The sequence below is a fragment of the Tachypleus tridentatus genome, chromosome 12, assembly GCF_004210375.1.
Source record: "Tachypleus tridentatus isolate NWPU-2018 chromosome 12, ASM421037v1, whole genome shotgun sequence".
In the NCBI taxonomy this organism is placed as follows: Eukaryota; Metazoa; Arthropoda; class Merostomata; order Xiphosura; family Limulidae; genus Tachypleus; species Tachypleus tridentatus.
In genome coordinates, this window is record NC_134836.1 from 1,794,555 (window position 1) to 1,815,502 (window position 20,948).

General features: G+C 33.9%; 1 protein-coding gene across 9 annotated transcripts in view; it reads right to left on the reverse strand.

Annotated features, from left to right (window-relative positions):
• Nucleotides 1-20,948, reverse strand: part of LOC143234788 (uncharacterized) — a 49,805-nt gene that overhangs the window by 12,084 nt on the left and 16,773 nt on the right. For 3 of the 9 annotated variants that reach the window (XM_076472418.1, XM_076472415.1, XM_076472417.1), the window contains exons 2-4: nt 10,016-10,112; nt 9,144-9,215; nt 3,162-3,409 (exon numbers count right to left, since the gene is read on the reverse strand). In XM_076472418.1, the coding sequence (XP_076328533.1) occupies nt 3,162-3,396 (235 nt within the window). In that variant the 5' untranslated portion in view covers nt 3,397-3,409; nt 9,144-9,215; nt 10,016-10,112. The remainder of the gene's footprint in view (nt 1-3,161; nt 3,410-9,143; nt 9,216-10,015; nt 10,113-20,948) is intronic. The other 6 variants (XM_076472421.1, XM_076472416.1, XM_076472420.1 and 3 more) reach the window with 4 other exon arrangements.

Genomic DNA, 20,948 nt, shown 5'->3' on the forward strand with positions numbered 1-20,948 from the left:
AAACAGCCAGTTGGTGAAGATAATTATCAATGAAGGTATGTGAAGTGGTCAATATACTGGTACCAGTGGCATACTTCCAATAGAAGATGGAAATGAGCAGCCTGGGACATGGTAAGATAACAGATTTTATGTGAAAAGACATGAAAAATATGATAAACATCCAGTAAAAGGGAAGAATAAGTCAAGTTATGAAGTAGGCAAATCGATCTCATAAGGGAAATAAGAGAAAGGTCTCAAGGCTTGGAAGAATTCCAAGACAAACAAAAACAGGATCCATGAGGGAGGAGGGAAACAATGTCTGCTCGCCAACAAGGAAAACTAGATATTGACCCACCAGCAAGCCCATCACTGAGTAAGGCAGATGAGGAAATGGAGGAAATTGGAAACAAGGTAAAATTATAACATATTGCCTGAATGATAAAACTGACAAAAGAGAAAAGTAGGCCCAAGCACCTCTCTCGAAACAAATCATAACAGTGAGGCACAGGCAGAAGAACCAAATGAACTGCCCAAAACCTCATCCTCATATTTAGGCATATCTGAAAATGGTATGAGAGGACAATCATCAGGAGAAAGAGAAGACTGTATAAAACATAGTCAACTTCCTTCATGAAGGCAGGTGAGAGTATCAAGGCTACTGGTGAGTAAAAATGTGTGCATATGGAGGGCAGTATAAGTCAAGAAGGTAAGATATGATATCAGAATAACACAACTTTGCAGCAGGAAGACTTGAGAAAAATGCAATAAGATGAATCCAAAAGATTTGTAATTACTTAGTTCTAAGCTCATATGGCTATCTAAATACAAAAATGTGCTTTCTTAATCAAATGTACAGTTTTTCAAGTAAATGGTATACTGTGAAATTGAAATGCATCGCTGGTTTATGATAAAACATAAGGGCACTAATGCAATCGACTATACAATGTCTCATTTTGCATTTGCAGGCCTCAGTTGTTACTGATGGCTGAAAACATGTTTAATACTTCAATAAATTTGAACTTATGACTGGTTAGATATTTGGTATGTACATATACAGTCATTATTTAATACATTAAATTTACTTACTGTATATTTTCTCATGTAAAGATTTAACAAATCATGTGATATCAACCATAATTCAAGTAATGCACAACATATACCAATATTCTGCACATCTTAGTTTTCATTACAATATTCCTACAGGTGCTTGACCATTATTCAGGATGAAAGTGAGCTTATTTTCATTCTCAGAGGTCTGTTTGCATAACTTATTTTTTTCATTGTTTTTCCTGTTATATCAACACAACTACTTTCACACAACCAATGGTACCTTAAGAATGATAGTTTTTGATGTGGGTCAAGGTATCCATATCACTTCTACTTGTTCAAGTTCTATTGTTTTAACTTCATAGTGAAGCAAAGCTTGCAAAGAGATGATATATCCTAACTACAGTATGGATCCAACCTTTCACAATAAAGTGTACACTACAATTTAGAATCTGCAGTTTGTATCTTAGTTTAAACCCTATTGGCTCAGATACATGTACTAGTCACCCGTAACAGGGATCACAAACGTTATCTTGCAGATTTTAGAAACCTTGTTTGAGCACCTTTACTCATTGCTTTCTTCAATTTTTCAATTTCAGAGAAGTTTAAAGAGTACATTTCCTCTTTTACTAAGACCCTTTTGACACTATCTCGTGAACCCCAGTTTAGGAATAACTGATCTGTGTGATTTTGGTGCATAATTACATTCATTAATTTAATAACAATAACTATAAACATGCTTAGCTCTTTTTGCAATAAAAATACAACAATAATGCATTTAATATACAATACAGTGGTTGAGGAATTAAGTTGATCAATAAATTTTGAAAAGAACATTTTGTTTTACAACTGTATATGTTTGAATTGTAAAAAGAGTACTTAAGCTTTTTTTTCTGTCAATCTGCTTATGGTCCCCAGACATTATTCCAAAGTGTATTACACATTTTTTTGGACACAGTAGCCATTATAGAAGATGAGTTTATTTCTTTTAACTGTATTTGCCTCCCAGTGGCAAATCTGAAAGCTTATAATGCTAAAATCCAGGTTTCGATACAGATACAGCACAGCCAATTATGAAGCTTTGTGCTTAACAACTTACAGAATTAACCCATAATCTGAGGGTGTGTGTTACACAATATTTTTAAGTGTTTGTCTTATAATAACCATGCCTAAGAAATATCACTGAAGCTCTGTATGCACAGAATGTAATGAGATGAAAATGGAGACTGTACAAGATGTGATGCCATATAACTGATTTGTTATAAATGTCCTTTAAACCTTTTCCAGAGAAATTACAAGCAAATTGTTTTTTTTGTGTGCACAACATGTGGTAGTCTTACTATTATATTAAACTTCAATGTAATATCGTATGTATATTAAAGTGCCATATTTATTTTCACAGATTATTAACTACTTAGAATTCTTTAAACAAATAAAATAAGGCTTAGTGATGAAACAGTTCAAATAAGGTGCACTCAGATAATTTGAGACTCGACTTTTGGGTTCACAACAGATATGTTAATTTTTTGTACCTGTTTTTCCAAATACATTTCTTTTGAAATTGGCAAAAAATACAATATTTTTATGAATATCAAAGACATTCAAGTTACTTGAATGTGAAATGAATAATTCTGGACAAAAACAGAAAAGCTGTTTCATTAAAGTACATCACTGAGTTAGGAAAAGATTCCCAAAACCAAGTTGTACTGTTTTGTTCACATAAAAAGAATGTTTCAAAAGAAATCCTGAAATTTTAAAAATAATAATTAAGTCAAAGTTATAAAAATTTTTTATAACATAAAATGTCTACCAAGTTAAGTTTTAATATATGTTTAGTAATTTCACAGAAATATCACTCTCTGTGAAGCATTTTAAAGTTGAATAAACTGGTTTGGTTTGTTTTGAATTTCGCGCAAAGCTACTCAAGGGCTATCTGCTCTAGCCATCCCTAAATTAGCAGTGCAAGACTAGAAGGAAAGCAGCTAATCATCACCACCAACTATTGGGCTACTCTTTTACAGATAAATAGTGGGATTGGCCATCAGACTTGTTTCACTGCTTTAACTTGTGAGAGGAAATATACACGATTTTTCATTTTGTGAAAAATCCTTCAGTCAACATATCTATTAACTTACCTGTATCATCTTCTCCACAAGTACATTCTACATTGTGGTCTTTCTCTTTGTAACAGTCACAGTATGACTCTCCCAAGACAGGATCAGATGATAGAAATGATCTTGGTAAAAATGGTAGAGAAAAGCATAATCCTAATTCTCTAGATCTTGTTTGCAGTTCAACTGGAACTGAATTCAAATTTCCTTGATTCTGAATGGCTTCGTTACTAGAAGCATTTGTATTAGTTGGTCTCATTTCTCTCCAATGCCTACAAATATTAATAAATGAAAATTTAAATGACATTTAAAAAAATAAAGATTGGCAGGTTTGCAATCAATCATGTATTTATATTCTGAAATTATTATAATATTTGACAATTAGAATGATATATAATGCTCAATGAAACAACTGAATGTTTAAGTAATTTTATCTTACAGCCAAATTTATTTTTAAATAGCTGATCTTCAGCTTTTAAGCCTTGATGCTGAAGAGAAAGCAATGTGAAGAAAATAAAATTTCAAACTTTAAAGAGTACTATGACCTTGACACTAAAGACATCACCCAACAGAAGTCATGGTGAAATATAATCTGAAACTCATTTCAAAGTAGTTGAAATACTTTTGTACCATGACCTTGACACTAAAGACATCACCCAACAGAAGTCATGGTGATATATAATCTGAAACTCATTTCAAAGTATTTGAAATACTTTTGTAAACAAAAAAGTTCATTTATGCGAGAGAGTATGTTAATGTAACTGGAGTGAGATTTGAGGAATATGAATTGTCATAAGATACAATCTTTTTTGATACTCCCTCAACATTCAGTAAACATGAAATAATTAATGAAATGTTTTTAATCATTAAGATGAAAATGGAAGGGATATTTCATTGTTAAGCAACCCTATGAGCATTAAAAAAAAAGAAGAAAAGATAAGCCAGATACACAGTAACAGAGAATTTGAAATTAACAGCATAAATATGTCGATCAATAAAGGTTGATAACGCAGTCATGGGCTCTTCTTGCCTGTTAGAAGTAGATTACATGAAAAAGGCCTCCATAGAAATTGTTGAATTTCCAACATTGGTATAATTATTTGCAACAGAGTTAATGCTGATTAACTGCTAACAGCATAATCATCCCCATGAAAATAAGAATCATGTTGTTTCTTGAAAGATGTTCAGAGCATCCCCATGGCCAGTCAGAGACATAGGTACACCTTTACCCATATCTTTATTTCTACTCTTTTGCTTCTGATGCATCCACACAATTTTTTAGGCACAAATGGCAATAGAACAGACACACATAACCAATACCTGGTGGCATCTGGAATTATACATCAGGTCCAAGGTAGGAATGGCTACAACATGACAAGGAGCATGGTCACAGGATGAGTTATGAGGATTAAAAAAAATGCACACACACATACAGTAAAACCTATCTAAGGTAGAATCGCATGGGACCGAATAAAATTTCTAGCTTAAGCAAGTTTTCCGGCTTAGAGAGTGAACATGCATTTTTTTAATTATATATAATTTTTGAGTGGAATATTATACTTGCCTGACTCAAGAGAAGTAAGATGTTTGTGAATTAAGTTATTATACTCTTTATGCTATATTTATTAGAATAAGAACAAAAATAGACATTCAAGATATACGTAAGTACACAAAATCTTAAATGTATTAGAAGAAAGTGTCCAATTTCAACTGTTTATTTTTTTAAATGGGCCTTCTCATGTGGTTAAAAAAGAACGCCAATTCTACGGCCTTTTCATGAAGTTCATATTCTCCCTTCATTTTTACATACAATTTGATAGCATTAATATAACTTAACACTTGTGATTAAGTACGAATTTATATTTCCTCACTATCTTTTCCACTTTGTTCATTTTGTGAATCTCTCACAGTTACCATCTTGCAATTCTATTATAGATTTTAAATCAATTTCATCAGTTTCTGTTAAAACATTCTTGTCAACATTCACAAAACTTTCTGCATTCACAGAGTCATCTGCATCAATCTTCTCAATCAGAGTTTGGATTTCACTGGAACTATCACAACAAAAAAACTTCACAATCTCCGCCATTATTACGAATAAATCCAAAGTTTCAAAAGCACTTTATTATGCATTCATCTTTTACACATTTGACTAAATGACTTAAAAATGCAATTGCATCTAACATGTCAAGTCAGTTTTCATTGTCATTTCATATGCTCTCTTGCAGTCATCCATGTTTACAATAACATGCCAAAGCATCAATTTTCTGTATTTCAATTTTAAACACTGTATAATTCCATTATCCTGTAGAACTGGTGTTGTACATGAAGGTAGAAAGACTAAAAATGAACATATGAAAGTTGAACTTTTGGGTGACAAGTTGTATTATCTAGGAAAAGTAAAATATTCCTATTCTCTTGTTCCATTCTTTTGTTTAACTTGTTCAAAAATTCCTCAAAAATAACATTTGTCATCCACATGTTATTATTTGCTTTCCATTCCACAGGAAGTTAATTCTTCCTTAAATTTTTGAAACAGCACAGATTTTCACTTTTACCTATTACCCATGGTTTCTCTAGTTTTCCCATCAGCAAATGTGACCAAATGTACAGTTAATTGTTCTTTCAAATAGCAACCTTTGGAATAATAATGGTAGAAAAGGAACAGAATATATTTAACCAATACTTACTGTAACAAAGTGTCTGAGGATTTATTAACATTTAATCAAATTATTAATTAAATAAGAAATTAATATTTAATCAAAAAACATTTTTTCCACCCTACTCAGGTTCTATACCTATTTGTTGATAGATGAGTTGTGTTATAGATAGTTTTCCATCTGTGTTTTGCAGGTTCACCATTTTATAAGAGAAATTGTAATATAATGCTGCAAAATGTTTGATATTTCTAGCTTGTACAGGTTTCTGCTCTAAGTATATTCCAGCTTAGTAACGTGCGTGCGTACATGTGTGTGGAGAGAGAGTATATCTGGTCAGGCACCACATGCCACAGACTGGAATCCACAATACACGAGCCTAAAACGCCCATGAAAAAAGCAAGAAAGTGGGAAAAGCAACCTTTCATACTTACAAAATAAGAAAATTTAAATGAATAGTAATGAAAAACTAAATCTGTGGTTTAAAGAAAAATGCTAAAAATCCCTGACCAAAAATGAAAACTTCTGTACAGCACTACTGCCAGTCAAGAAGCAATTAATAGGTGTAAATGTAAATAGGACACTGGTTACAACAGGAGTTGTGTCCTGCTCCTATTTGTGCATAAGTGGAAGGTTGATGGCTGGTGGCAAGTGTTGAAAATTTGCACCAAAAAGAGGGTAGGACAAATCAAGAAAATCTATTTTGTGGGCAAAGGAGAGATATCAGAAAAAACATAAATTCTTTGGCTGCAACACATATAGAGCAAAAAAGTAAATTAACTGAGTAAGACTAAGTCCATTACCATTATCAAATACTATTTTTAACAGAGTGCCAACATAAGATGTCCCTACACAGAAATAATGTTACTAATTTATATTATGTATATGTAAATTAGGTTGTTAAATAATCATGAACAGTATTATGGTTTTGCTTTAACACACCAATTATAATTTTCTGTGGGTGTTTTGTGTGTTTTGCTTACAGCAAAGCCACATTGTATCTGCTGTGTACACCAAGAAAAATCAAACCCCTGATTTAAGTGGTATAAATCTGTAGACTTACTGCTGTCCCAGCAGGGGACAATCTTTGTAGGACATCCATACACTGGTAAGTTATTTTTATAAATATAAAAATCTGAAAATTTTCTTTTTATTAACCCTCAATTGACCATTAGATTTCTAAAGACAATCATAATACATATACAAGGTAGAAATATTTAAACAAAAATACAACCAGATTCATGTGGGGGGGAAACACAGCCTAATGATGAACAATACTACCACAGAAGTGACAACATATTTATTGAATGTTTCATGATAGACACTTTCCACCTTCAGCAAATACAATAAACACAATAAGTAAAACTACAATTAACCACTGGAATTTTAAACAAAAGCTTATGTATTACAGTAAACACCTAAAAGTATAGTGGGGGAGTGTAAAAGCAGGTGAGTGAAACGTGAAAAGAATACAGACCCACATTAAAGGAATTTGTATATATATAACTAAGGGGGGAAAATTAATTAGAATATGCTCGACAAAAATTGAGCTATTCTTCAAACTGGGGAGATCTTGTTTATTTATTAAAATTTATTTAATGAGCAATTCCATGTTTGTATGGTTTGTAGCTAAAACTTTAGTCAATTGAGGAGATTTTGTGTCTAGTAGTTTGTATGTTTGTGTGGATGGTTTTCATGGATACATACAGTGAAATGATGTTTGAATTTACCAATGTAGGTAGCTTTGTAACCACATAAAGGAATAAATGATTCCCAAATGAAGTACAGTCAGAATGAAGTATTTTATAAAGATAAAAGGTTTTAATTTGATAAGCTAATTCAAAGATAATTCTCAATTGGATTTGTGTGTAGTACTTATGTAACAATTTGGCAAGTTGATTTTTAAGGACTTAACTCTGTTTACCTAAGTAAGGCAGAGCTCAACAAATTTGCTTTGCATCCAGGAGACAGAGGAATTTTTCAGCTTTCAGGGTTTAATGTTTTAATGGCTACCAAAAAAAAATCATATTCCACCACTGAATAGTATAAATTATATTTTACAAATAAACAAGCATTGATAACAATTTCATGCACATTTATGTCATACAAAGTATAACACCTTCTTTTGTAAAATGATTATGCCAATTAGTATCACATAAAATTATAGCTAATAATCAATATTTTTAATAGCATATAAGTTTTAAGTTCTTAATTTTACAAGGAAACGTTTATAAAAAATCCCAAATTTTGCATACTGTGAGAAATGTGACATTTTTTCCAAGCATTTCCTCTTCTCTTAATTTATTCACAACCCCTCCAATAAGTATGAGATTTAATGTAAATTATGCACTCAGTTGAATCAAAATTTTCATAGCTTTCAACCATGTTTGGTTACAGAGTTGTCAAATAAAAATTCAGACCCTCTTGCCACTCTCACCTGTCACATCCTATCTTTCATGATTTGTTAATATCTTTAATACTATATTATTTGTAATCAACAGAAAGCCAATTATTACAAGGAAAATTGTTACTTTTTTCTTTAAATGCAAGCATGATACCCTGAGAAATATATTAAGTAGCTTGGATGAATTTGTAGGTGTTCTTATTGCTTTCTTGGAAGAAAGCCAGAAACGTTGTGATAGTTATGGGACATTGTCTGATTTGTAAATATTATTATTATTTTTATACATTCTTTGTTGCATTATCTAATTAAATAATTATTTTGTGTACTACTTCTATTACAATAAAAAGTAGGCTCAAGTCTCACTGAGAATAATATAAAATTAAATTAAAAAGTAAACATAAGAAACTGTTTAGGTTAAAGTTAGATGAAGCAAGATAAATAATAGTAATAGATTTTCACAACGTATTTATGTAAGCATGCCATGGGCAACATCATAATTCTATAGTCAAACATGAACAGCACATTCCTTACATGATTTACAACTTATAATGGTGAAATTGGTTGTTAAACTAGTTCAAAAAAGCAATAAAACAATACAGTTTAAGTATAAATAGATGTATACTGTTATGGGTTTTAAGCTACTTATAATTGAAATAATGTAGTTCATATTACAATATGAAGTCATTCCTGAAAGAAAAAAAGTAATTTAGACTGATTTTTTTTGTGTGGTCAGGTTAAGAGAAAATAATATAAAATATAAAACTTTGAAATTTATTTAGGAGATTACACAAATAAAACCTGAGTCCTTTTAGATGAAGAAAATACTATCTATATTCAAAGAAAAATCATTAGTAAAAATATTTTATTAAAAAATCTTATTTTTTGCATACAAAAAGCTGGTAATTTGTACTAAAAGTCTGCCACATTTTGTGAAAATACACTTACTGTATTAAAAGTTAGAGCAGGAAAACTATAACAAGCACAAAAGGGTTATGAGGTTGGTCCCAGAGACTGAACCTAGGTTGGAAGAATAAAGAAGTTATGAGAAAGAAATGTATAACAAGCATGTACACACCACTAAAGTAAAGCATTGTTCATTGTGTCCATTATACATTTAGTAGGTAACATGGATAAGCACACAACTTAATTACTGATCAAAGGAAAGAGGCTGCTGAGTGAGGATTTACAAAATAAAAAACAGATGTGGGAACTAAAAATAATATTTACTTCTGAAAATACCAGACACCACAATGCAATTTCTAGGTGCCTGGCATTTGCAAACCCTGAAGTTAGGCATAAATATACAGGGTATTTAGGTGAAGCTGTTCATTTGGTATTGCTAAAGGAGATTAGTTGAGTTTTCTATTCAGAAATTCACAGGTGATAGCTTAAGAAAAAAAAAAAAATCAATGCTCCTTTTGAAGAGAAGGATGTGAAAGTTTAATTTTATAGTATAGAGAGAGAGACAAAAATATTACAAGTTCTAGTAAGTAAGAAATGATCAGGTTACAGTTGTAGTCGGAGAAACTGCCAAAGCTGACTTAGGGCCTCTAAAAGTTTTCTTTATAGTCTACAAGATTTTTAAGAAAGACAAACTATGGTAATTCTCAATTTTATGAGTAAAATTTACCTTGGGGAGATAAAAGTTTAAATATTTAAGAAATATAGTTGCATAACTTTTAGATCAATAAATACAAATGACAAAATAACCTACCCACTAGAGAAAGAATATATTAAACATTTATATTTCCTATTTAGATTATAAATCTTCTGAATCATATTTTCTTTTTAAGTAATTCTCATACATCAAAACTCACTTTAGCAGTTGTTAAAAGATTTCTCGAGTTGGATCGAACTTGGTGTATCTGTGGCTCAAGTCCATAAGCACCTGGATTAACAATCACCAGTATCCCACTGTAAATAACTACCTTATATTAAAAGTCACAGTTTAAATGCTGAAAACTAGTAAAGCATTAGAAGCCAGTAGACCAATGTTAATCACTGTCAAATTACAAGGAATGTTGATAAAAACATCTGTAGTTTGTAGAATTTTTATCATTAACTTCAGTGAACAACTGCTCATAAACAATTTTCAAAATCATAATGCCAGTAAATCAACACTAAAGGGGCTTAACATATTCAGCTGGGACACTCATAAACCTTTCATGCTTTTATAATTTTCATGATATCATTTAAAAATTTGTGAGCATATGTCCATGAAATCTGGTAGATTATCAATAAACAATATAAGGCTTTCATATGCAAAATACATTTTTCTTTTATTAAATACTAAGATTTGTTAAGCAATGTTTTTCTTATGCCATTTATATCTTTGTATGTTGCATAGGCAATATGCAAAGTAATTTTAAAATAAAAAATACTTTCATACATCAGAAAATTTTCAAATTTCACCTGTAAAATCATTACAACAACCAGATATTTTTATCAAATGTTTCTTAAGAAAAAACTTTTCATTTTATGTTATTTCCATAAGTGAATCTGTGTATGGATTCAGTTGATTTAACCAATTTTGTAACTACCATATAAAATTAGGTTTGTTGGTTGGTTTGGCATTTCATGGCACAAAGCAACTATGCTATCTGTGACAAACATCCAACAAAAAGTTAAAAGTAAAGTAAAATTCGTAAAAAGGAATCAAAGTAAAACAAAAAAGTTTTATTTTTGAATTTAAAAATTAAAAAGCATTCAATCTTATTTTTATATCTAGTGTATAGCAGTAAGAGAGAAACTACAGTAATACCAGTTTTAAAGGACATTCTGTAGCATAATTTTAATTATCATAACTCGCCAGTATGGCTACTGGGTAAGTTAAAAAATCAGAGTTAGTCACCTGAAGTTAGCCTTTTCAGTCCTGGTTTCGAGTTATTTGATGTTATGGGCATTTTCAGAAAGTAAAGTAATACAAGTTTTAAAAGACTTGTAGAAAAATTTTAATTATTAACTAACAGGTAGTTCAAACAGCATTAGTCACCTGAAGTCTGCTTTTCAAATCCTGGTTTCTACTTATTTGATGTTACAGCCATTTTCTAATTTCACATCAAAGTAGTTGTACTTCAAAAAGGAATCATATCAAAAAAAGGTCTAAGTTATAAATTAAAAACTAAATAGTGTTAAAAAGGTCAATGACCTTTAAAAAACTGAAAACATGTAAGGTAGACAGTGTCACCATTGCCAATAATACTGTCAGACGTTATGGATACACCTTGGGACAAAACATGTTTAAAATGGTGTCACTGTTGAGAGTCGTAACAATGGCAAGACAGTAAAACGTGGCTTATTGTCACCCAAGTGTCACACAGACAACACACTGGTACATCAGTCCCAGATAAAAGAAAATGATGAGTTAAAAAACTGTGACCAATGAGTAGTCTAGTTAGGATAACTTCCTCTTTCTGATCTTTAAGGAAGCAAGACAGCCAAAGTCCAATAGTGAGTTTTAATTGGAAAAGCTTGCTTTCACATTGCTCACTCCAAGTAGACTGCCAACTGGCACAGAGCCATGCCTTGAATACAAGACCAGGCACAGCAGTGATAACACCAGAACAGACAGACTTAGCTGTGGCGTCAGCAAGCCCATTCCTGCAAATCCTAACATTGCCCATTATCCGGAAGAACTGAATAGAAATAGATGTTAAAGAGAAATGGATGAGTCAGTTTTGAAGATCGGCAAGAGTAGAGTGAGAAATAACATGAAGATTCTAACAGAGAGCAAAGTGAATCGGTATAAACAGTACAGTTTGTGTACTGCATAGCATCTATGTGATCCAGAGCAAGAGAAATGGCATACAATTTGGCAGTAAACACAGAAACTGTAGAGGGGATTCTGTGTGCAACAACCAAATCACAGGAAACAACGGCAGAGCCCAGAGAGTCATCCGAGTTGGAACCATCTGTATAAATGGGAATGGAAGGATGGTTTGCAAAATGTTTGACAAATAAACTTCCAATCAGGAGTGTCTGTTGTCTTTAGATGATTCAAAGAAAGGAAAAGTAATTAAGCATGGTAGGATGGGCTGATCTGTGGATATTATGTCATCCAAAGATAGACCCAATTCATCCAACTACACCTGGATATGAAGGCTAAAAGGAACAGTGGCAGACCATCTATTATCAAAAAGTGTGGCCCACCGAGTAAAGAAAACACAACCCCATGTGGTATGCTGTGGAAAAGATCGAAGTTTAGAAGCATACATTAAAGATGGTTGCAAACGACAAAGGTATAGAAGGTATACACACTCTGGACTGTGTAGAGCTGTAGCTCCTGATGTTGAACAGGGTCCAATATTTCCAAGGCCATATACCAGAGACCCCTAGTCTAGTTTTGATCAAATAAGGGCACGATAGATTTGTAACATGGAACACTGATCCGCTCTTCAAGAGGTGGGAGAGAGGACACAGAGGATGTTTAGTGCCCATGTACACTTGACAAGTAGCTGCTTGATGTGTGAAATAAAGGTATGCTTACAGTCAAAGACAAGCCCCAAAAACATTATATCAGGACCATGGGAAGCACAACTTCACCAATCAGGATTATGGTGAATAACCCACTGGTAGCACAAGTGCATGCAAATGGTTTTAGAGAGAGAGAAAGGTTGAAACCATTTGCCGTGGTCCACTTCAGTAAATGACTGAGGGCAGTCATTGGCTGCCACTCAATATACATCATATTTGACAAATGACACGAGATGTGGAAGTCATTGAAGAAGAGACCCTTTGCAACTCTAAGGGGTAGTTGCTCATTGATGGATTTAATCTTTATAATGAAAAGTGTGACACTCAAGACAGAGCCCTAAGGGTCTCCAACTTCCTGTGTGGAAGTGTCAAACCCACAAGGATCTGGAATCACCAGTTCATTAGAAAATGTTTAATAAAAATCGGTAAATTGCCACATAACCCATATGAGTGGAAGTCTCGCAAGATACCATATCTCCAAGTTCTATCATAAACTTTTTCAAGGTCAAAAATACAGAAACAACATGATGTCACTTGTGAAAGGCTTCCCTGATTGATGTTTCAAGTCAAATCAGGTGGTCCATGGTAGAGCATTTTCTTCAGAACCTATACTGAATGGGTAAGAGGAGGTTGTTCGATTCAAGGAACTCAACAAGATGTGCATTAACCATCCTCTCTTAGATCTTACAGAGACAGCTTATTAAAGCAACTGGATGGTGGTTCAAAGGAATCTTGGGATCCTTCCCAGGTTTAGGAAAAGGGAGTACAATAGCATGGCACCAAGCATAGGGAGAAACATTCTCCTGCCAAATCCGGTTAAAAACAACTAAAAGAATAGTAAGAGAGGCAGAAGAGGGGTGGCGCAACACCAGTAAAAGGAGATGATTACAGTCATAGAGACAATCAGCCCAAAGGGAAAGAGGTGATCGTCCTGCCCATATGTAGATGGCTAGGAAGATGGAGGATGAAGCAGAAGTGCTAGATGCATGAGAAAAGCTTTTGCCAAGAGTACTGGCAATGCTATCAGCAACTTCCTGGCCATCAGAGAACAAGATTGAAAGGGGGCAGAAGTATACTAGCCACTAACCTTTCGAATTTTGTCCAATATGAATTTGGAAATGGTGGTAGACAAAATGCTAGAGGTGTATTTAATCCCAGATTCCTCCTGGCCTGCTGAAATGCAATGTAGTCTCAAAATGTAGGATACCTCTGAAAGGCCATAGTTATTGATGTGGAGAAGAATGTGGCAGGGAGCTCTTCCATTTGCAAACATGTTTTTTTCTTTATTGGATAAAGATCAACCTCTGTGGATCCTGCCCTGAGTCGAGTAGGCAGCTTTCTGTCTCTGGACAAGGATTCCAATGACTGAGGGCATGAATGAATGGTCAATTTACATCTCAGGGCTGCAGAGGAGATTGAACCCAAAGAAACACTTGAGCCTGAAAGAAGTGAAACTCGGCAGTAACTGGAAGGAGTGGTAAGGACAGAGATGGAAGTAGACACAGATGCATCAACTTTTTTAATTATGCAGGGCACAAGAATCATAAGATGTTTTGCAAACTCTATTGGAGGCTGGTTAGTTGACTGGTTTAGTGTTGTATGGCACAAAGCAGCTAGGCTATCTGTGCCAAACGTCCAGTAAAAAATTAAAAGAAAATTAAAGTAAAACAAAACAAAGTTTAAAAAAAAAACATAAATAGCATAAAACCAATGTTTACATTTAGTCTCAACGTCAAGAGAAAAACCAGTAATTCAAGTTGTAAAGGACTTTCTGTAGTGTAACTGTAATAATCATATGGACAGCCAGACCAATGAAGGGCCAGTTTGAGTTCCACCAGTGTAAAGGGATCATTATAGTCATAGAGACAATCATCTCAAAAGGAAAGAGGTGACTGCTTTGCCTGAGTCTTGATGACTAAAAAAGTGGAAGAAGAAACAGAAGTGCTAGTTACCCAGAAAAAACTTTCACCTAGAGTATTGGCAATGCTCCAGGTATCAGCTACTTCCTGACCATTAGAGAGCAAGATTGAGAGGGGGACAGAGTTATATTGCCCACTGACCTTTCCAATCTTATCCCATATGACTTTGGAACTGGTGGTAGAAGATATGCTGGTTGTGAACTTCTGGCTTTGATGTTTTACCCATCAAGCATGTGCATGGGCCCGCTGGAAAGTGATCAGGTTCAAGAGTGTGGGATATCTACAGAAAATATCCCAGGCTCGTTTTTGAGCCATTCATGCCACGTGGCAGACAGGATTCCCCCATAGACAAAGGATATAGTGGAAAACATGTTAAGGTTTTAGGAATACATTGAGCAGCTTGTATAATACAGTCAGTTACTGTTGCCACACAGTCATCTATTGATGGCTTACAGATGATGGCAGGATCAAGTTCTGTTAGAGCAGTGAAAGAGGGCCAGTTTGCTTGATCCAGCTTCCACCATTTCGTAACCATGTAGGTCAAAAGACTTTTCATTTCTCTGGAGAAAATTTCTTTAGAATGCACAGAGAGATCTGTCTGCACTTACACAGTAGTTGTGGGACAAAGTGCAGCAGCATACGTCCAAGATGAGGTGGTGAACAGCAATTTTTTGAGCTTCAGGATAGGTAATGTTATGAATCGTTTTTCAATCACTGCACCTCTTTCCTTTCAACCATTTAGAGCAAGAAAGAAAGTGGGATGAGTGAAAGCCATTGCAATTGATGCAATGAGTGTCAGTTTCACACTCATAGGCATCATGGTCCTTGCCACTGCAACGAGCACATGTCAAGGAACCACAACATGACGTCTTTGAGTGACTGAACCACTAACACTGGAAACATCGGAGAGGGTTTGCAATATATGGCCATACTCTGCAGTTAAGATAACCTGCTGTGATAGTGGCAGGCAGATGTAGTGACGTAAATGTGAGAATGAGGACATTGGTTGGCACCACAATTCCATCTTTGCAAGTGGAGATACGCCTCACTGCAGAAACTCCTTGTGAGGAGAAACCAGCAAGAATCTCCGACTATGGGATGTTCTTCAAATCCCTCTCAACAATAACTCCTTGTGATGAATTCAAAGTAGCATGAGGTATAACCTCAATAGGTACATCCCCAATTGCCTTTGAATGCAAGAAGAGTTCACTGTGTTGAGATGTGGATGTTTCCACCAATATGACACCAGATTGAAGCTTCTTTACTGACTTTGGAGAGCTAGCAAGTCCCCCCTAGTCCCTTCTGAATGAAAAAGGGAGACATTTATCCAAAAGGTTTATATGAAAATGAGTGCAATATAATAAAATGAGGTGGTACAGATGGTGAGGATTGCTGCTCAGAATCTTCAAGACATAGTCATTTACCTTTTGACTGTTTTTTCACTATTTTATTAAGATTTTTAATTGGAGTATCTATAATAAAGAGAGAGAAATTTCAGTACCCACTGACCCCACCCACCATGAAGCCCTATGAGAGGACGTACTACAATGTCAAACAAGGACATTGCACCAACGCTAGGGTTTCATGAGCACTATACCCAAACACCAGCATCAGACATAATGTCCACAACAACTGTTGAGAACATCCAACACTGGTACTTGGGTGACCCTAGCCTGAGTGGACCAGCCAAATGACCCAAGGGGCCAACCCAAGGCCACCCATCTAGAGGAATTCAAGGCCAAAATGGTGCATTAGGTTTGGACCCCTCAACCACCAGTATCCTCTCCTCCACTTCACTGGTCGCCACACATGGCAAACATATGGGTGGATGTTTAGATCCCAAAGGAGGTAAACTAAAAAGCAGAACCTTCCCTGGGAGGTCCCCCTCACCATATATAAGAATCCACACCGAGGAGAACTGTTGGAGGCATTGAAAGATCTGTCTTCACACTCACTGTGGTTGTGGAATGTAGTGCAACAGCATATGTCCGAGATGGAGTTAAGAAAAATAATGTCAGAGCCTCTGGGTAGGTGATATTATTAACAGTCTTCAAACATTGCACCTCTTTCTCTTCTGCTCATTTAGGGCAAGAAATAGAGTAAAAGGGGTGTGGGCCACTACAGTTAACACAGTGTGGTTCCAGGTTGCACTCATAAGTGTCATGGTCTTTACCACCACAATGAGCACATGTCAAAGAACCACAACATGATGTTTTTGAACAACCATACCACTGACACTGGAAACATCTGAAAGGGTTAGGAATGTAAGGCCAGACCTTTCAGTGCAGATAACATGCTTTGACTGTGGCAGGAGGATGTGATGATGTAAATGTTAATATCAAAACATTTGTAGGGTCCATAATTCTCTTTTTACAAGTGAAGATTTTGTGTACCACAGTGATGCCATGGCTGGAGAAAGCAGCAAGGATTTCCAACTCTGGAATGTTCTTTAAATCACTTTCAACTATAATTCTTGTGGAAGAATCCAAAGTTGTATGGGGAGTAACCCCAATGGCCTTTTATTTCATGAAGAGTTTGTTGTGTTGTGGTGAAGATGTTTCCACCAAAATGTCTCCAGAGTGCAACTTCTTTACTGACTTCGGGGAGCCAGCAATTCCCTCTAATCCCTTTTGAATGAAAAATGGAAACGTGTCCCAAGGATTTCTCAGATAAGGAATAGATAATCAGAAGTCAAGGTATATAATTTGGCTGTAATATTGACTGTACAACAGTTGTCCATGCATGGTCATTTTCCAATGATCTGCTTTTTTTTTCTTTCAACTTTTTCATTTTGATTTATTTTGTCAGAAAGAGGGGTATCCATAACAAAAAAGCTATATTTCAGTGCCCACTGACCCCACCCACAATGAAGCCCTACAGAGAGATGCACAACAGTGCCAAACAAGGACACTGCAGCAATGCCAATATTTCGTGAGCAATATACCCAAACACCAGCATCAGACATGTCCACAACACCTGTTGAGAATGTCCAACACCAGTTCTTGGTTGACTCTAGTCTTATTGGACCAACCAATTGAACCTGGATGCCCACTCCAAGGCTGCCTGTGTACAGGAATTCAAGGCCAAAGTGGTGTGTTAGGAGTGGACCCCTTAAATACCAGGATCCTCTCCTCCCCTTTACGAGTCACCACACACAGCAAACACGTAGGTGGATGTTTAGGTCCCAGTGAAGGTAAACTGAAAGAACAGCACTTTCTCTGAGAGGTCCCCTCACCATGTACAGGAATCCACACTGAGGGGATAAAATTAGGAAATGAATATAAATTATGCCTTTTTCATTCTTGGATGACTACAAATTATAAAAATGAAAGCATAAATGTCTGGACTAAATAGCTTAAAATCTCACATCATTATACAATTATACAGATTTATTATTTTTATTATACTGACCTTTCAATAGTGCCTGAATAAAAGTACAGACGTTACAATGATGCTGTGCACATGCACTGATGTTATTGTATCAATTATTATAAAACTGATCTTTACTCTTTACAAATTTATATATATAAATTTCAGTAATGAAAAAAATTATGAGTTTCTTCATTGACACCATAAAATTCCTTTATAATTTATCAAGTTTATTAAATAACCTATATTTGTATGTTAAAAAAATGAAATTATGAAAATACTGGACTCAACAGTTCAAAAGTTTGTCATGAAAGAAAGGGGATAAAGTTATATTTCAAATGGCTGAAAATCATTAAGAGGGCATTTTGTGCTTCTGATTGATTATTCACATATCATATATGGAAGTAAGCATACATAAGGGACTGCTTTCAGAAATGGAAAGAGGTGAGTAGGGGCCACTGATTCACTACATATAGTGATAGCTCAGCAAACAGAAAAAAAAAAGGTTTAATTTTATTTTCTAGCATGTCAGTATCAGTAATTTGAGTTCCCAATTCATACAAAACTAAAGACTATTTTTACATCACAAACATCTAATTTGAACCAATGCTGCATTAAACATACCATGACACAAAAATCAATGTTTAGATGTGTTTGATATTTACAAATTAACATATTAAAAATCTAAATAAGGTAAAATATGAAAAATGTGAATTATAATCTACAGATTGAAACCAAACTTCAAAGGTAAATTCACAAAATAGTAGTTCAATAAAAGTTTGAATGCAAGTCAACAAACATGATGACATGGCCTTCGACTTGTGACCCTTCTGGAAAGGGGTTAATGTTGCAAGTCCAATTATGTGAACCAAATATTTCACATGCAAATGATGAAAGTTTGCGAGTTAACCCAGAAATGTTTGAATGAATTGCTCAGGTTTGAATTATTGACAACACTAACAAGGACACCATTAATAGCAAATGGTGCTGAAACAAAGTTTATAAAACTAACAATGAGATTATGCAAATCAATTACAAGTCCTAGTAGCAATATTTAATATAGCCAAACGTAGGCTGATTTTAAACTCTTCCATCTTCTATATAAAACATGTTTACTTAGACAATATAAAGTATATTGCTCTCTAATGGTAGAGTTGTAAAAAGAGGAAGAAAAACAAGAACTCTTTTTTTTTTTTAATATATCTCCCAAATTTTTCCCTAAATCTGGCTGTGCAACTATACACTGTTTTAGAAAGTACCATGAAAGAAGTAGGGGGTAACATTACAAACCTAATTTCCAATTTTCAGTTCTAATGTGTATTGGAGAACTGAAAATATTGGTAATTCCTTGTTTAGTTACTTTAATACTGTATTAATTTAATTCACAAAACATTTATTTTAAACAAAATGTGATTAAAATCCGGAACTCTCAAACCATGTCTATTTTGTGTGTGTGTGTTCATAATAAGGGTTGCAAGAAATTTCAAAAAAACTGAAGAGAATGTTTAGACAAAAAACACCTTAAACAGTAAAGATTCAATTCATGATTATGAGAAACCCATAATATAAATTATGACTTTTTCATTCTAGGATAACTACAGATTATAAAAATGAAAACAATATTCTCAGGAGAGAATTGAGAAACAAAACTAAAATCTGTCATGTAAACCTGATTTACAGATTTCATTTTACAAAGTTACTACCTCCTACAGCTCATATCATCAAAGGTTCAGGTTACTTGGAAAATGTATAATGTTATGATTTTACTATTTTAGATGTCTTTTTTTAAAATAATCTGATGAAAATTTTTGTATATTTTTTTAAAGGTACTGGTGTAGAACAAAAGCAATTAGTTGAATCTGCTAATCAATTAACAGCAAATCTCACTGTTCCATTAAATTCATCTAATTACTTTAATGAGATAGCTGAATAAAATGAACTAATCCATTATTCTCACAGGAGATGGCTAAATATGCAATTTAAAATGTCAGAAATTTCTAACATGTTTTCAATAATAACAAAAACATTTCCTATTTTGCAAATGATGGGAATTATACGGTTGACATTTTGTTTTTTAAATATACACTAATTCCTCGCTGACCTGTGAAAATTAAACTGACAATCGAATAAAAAATTTGTATTGCTATCATTCATGTGTAATATTTTTATTCCAGTTATAAAAACTGCACTTGTAAATCACTATGTAGCCAGTCTGCCAACGTCTTTGTATGTGTTATTTGACTATAATAAATATACAAATAATATTCAGTAAATAATAATACAAGTACTCAGACTATTTTGCTATTACCTACCATATTCACTAAACCTAACCACAGCTTAGAAGGAAAATTAGAGATATTACTGAGGTCTTTAAGACCAAAGACAATGACTATAAATGCACCATTATTTTTGTACTTAGTGATAAGAATGGTAGGAGAAATATTCAAATAAAAGTGTTTGGCAAATGGGATGGTTTGTCTTCATATTTGGTAAATGCAATACCTTTAAAAGGAGTATAAGGGAAGACCTGATAGCTATTCAAATGGTAAAGGCAAGCTAGATGGGCCCAGTAAGTCTCTTGTTGCAATTAAATTTTGTTTTCTTATTTAAGAAAATTTCTATAGCTTTCAAACATATTTAACATAAAACACTTTTAACTTCGATTACAAAGTTTCATATAAAACCACAACTACTATTCAAACCACTATATTTACTTTATTATGATTTGAAAAGTATAATTCTTGCTCTATCCAATCATATTTAAACTTTCTTTATAAATATTTCTAAACACTGTGTTTTGTTAGTAATTTATCAAACCACTTGATATATCATCAAGTAAGGGTAGCAATCAAGACTATTACAAAATTAAGCAGAAGAAAACAAGGGATACACTTTAAAATCAAGAAATGGAAAATATAATCTGTAAGAGTAATAGGTTCTTAGCAAAAATAGTTACTCTTCAGGATAAGGTAAAAGATTCTAAAACACT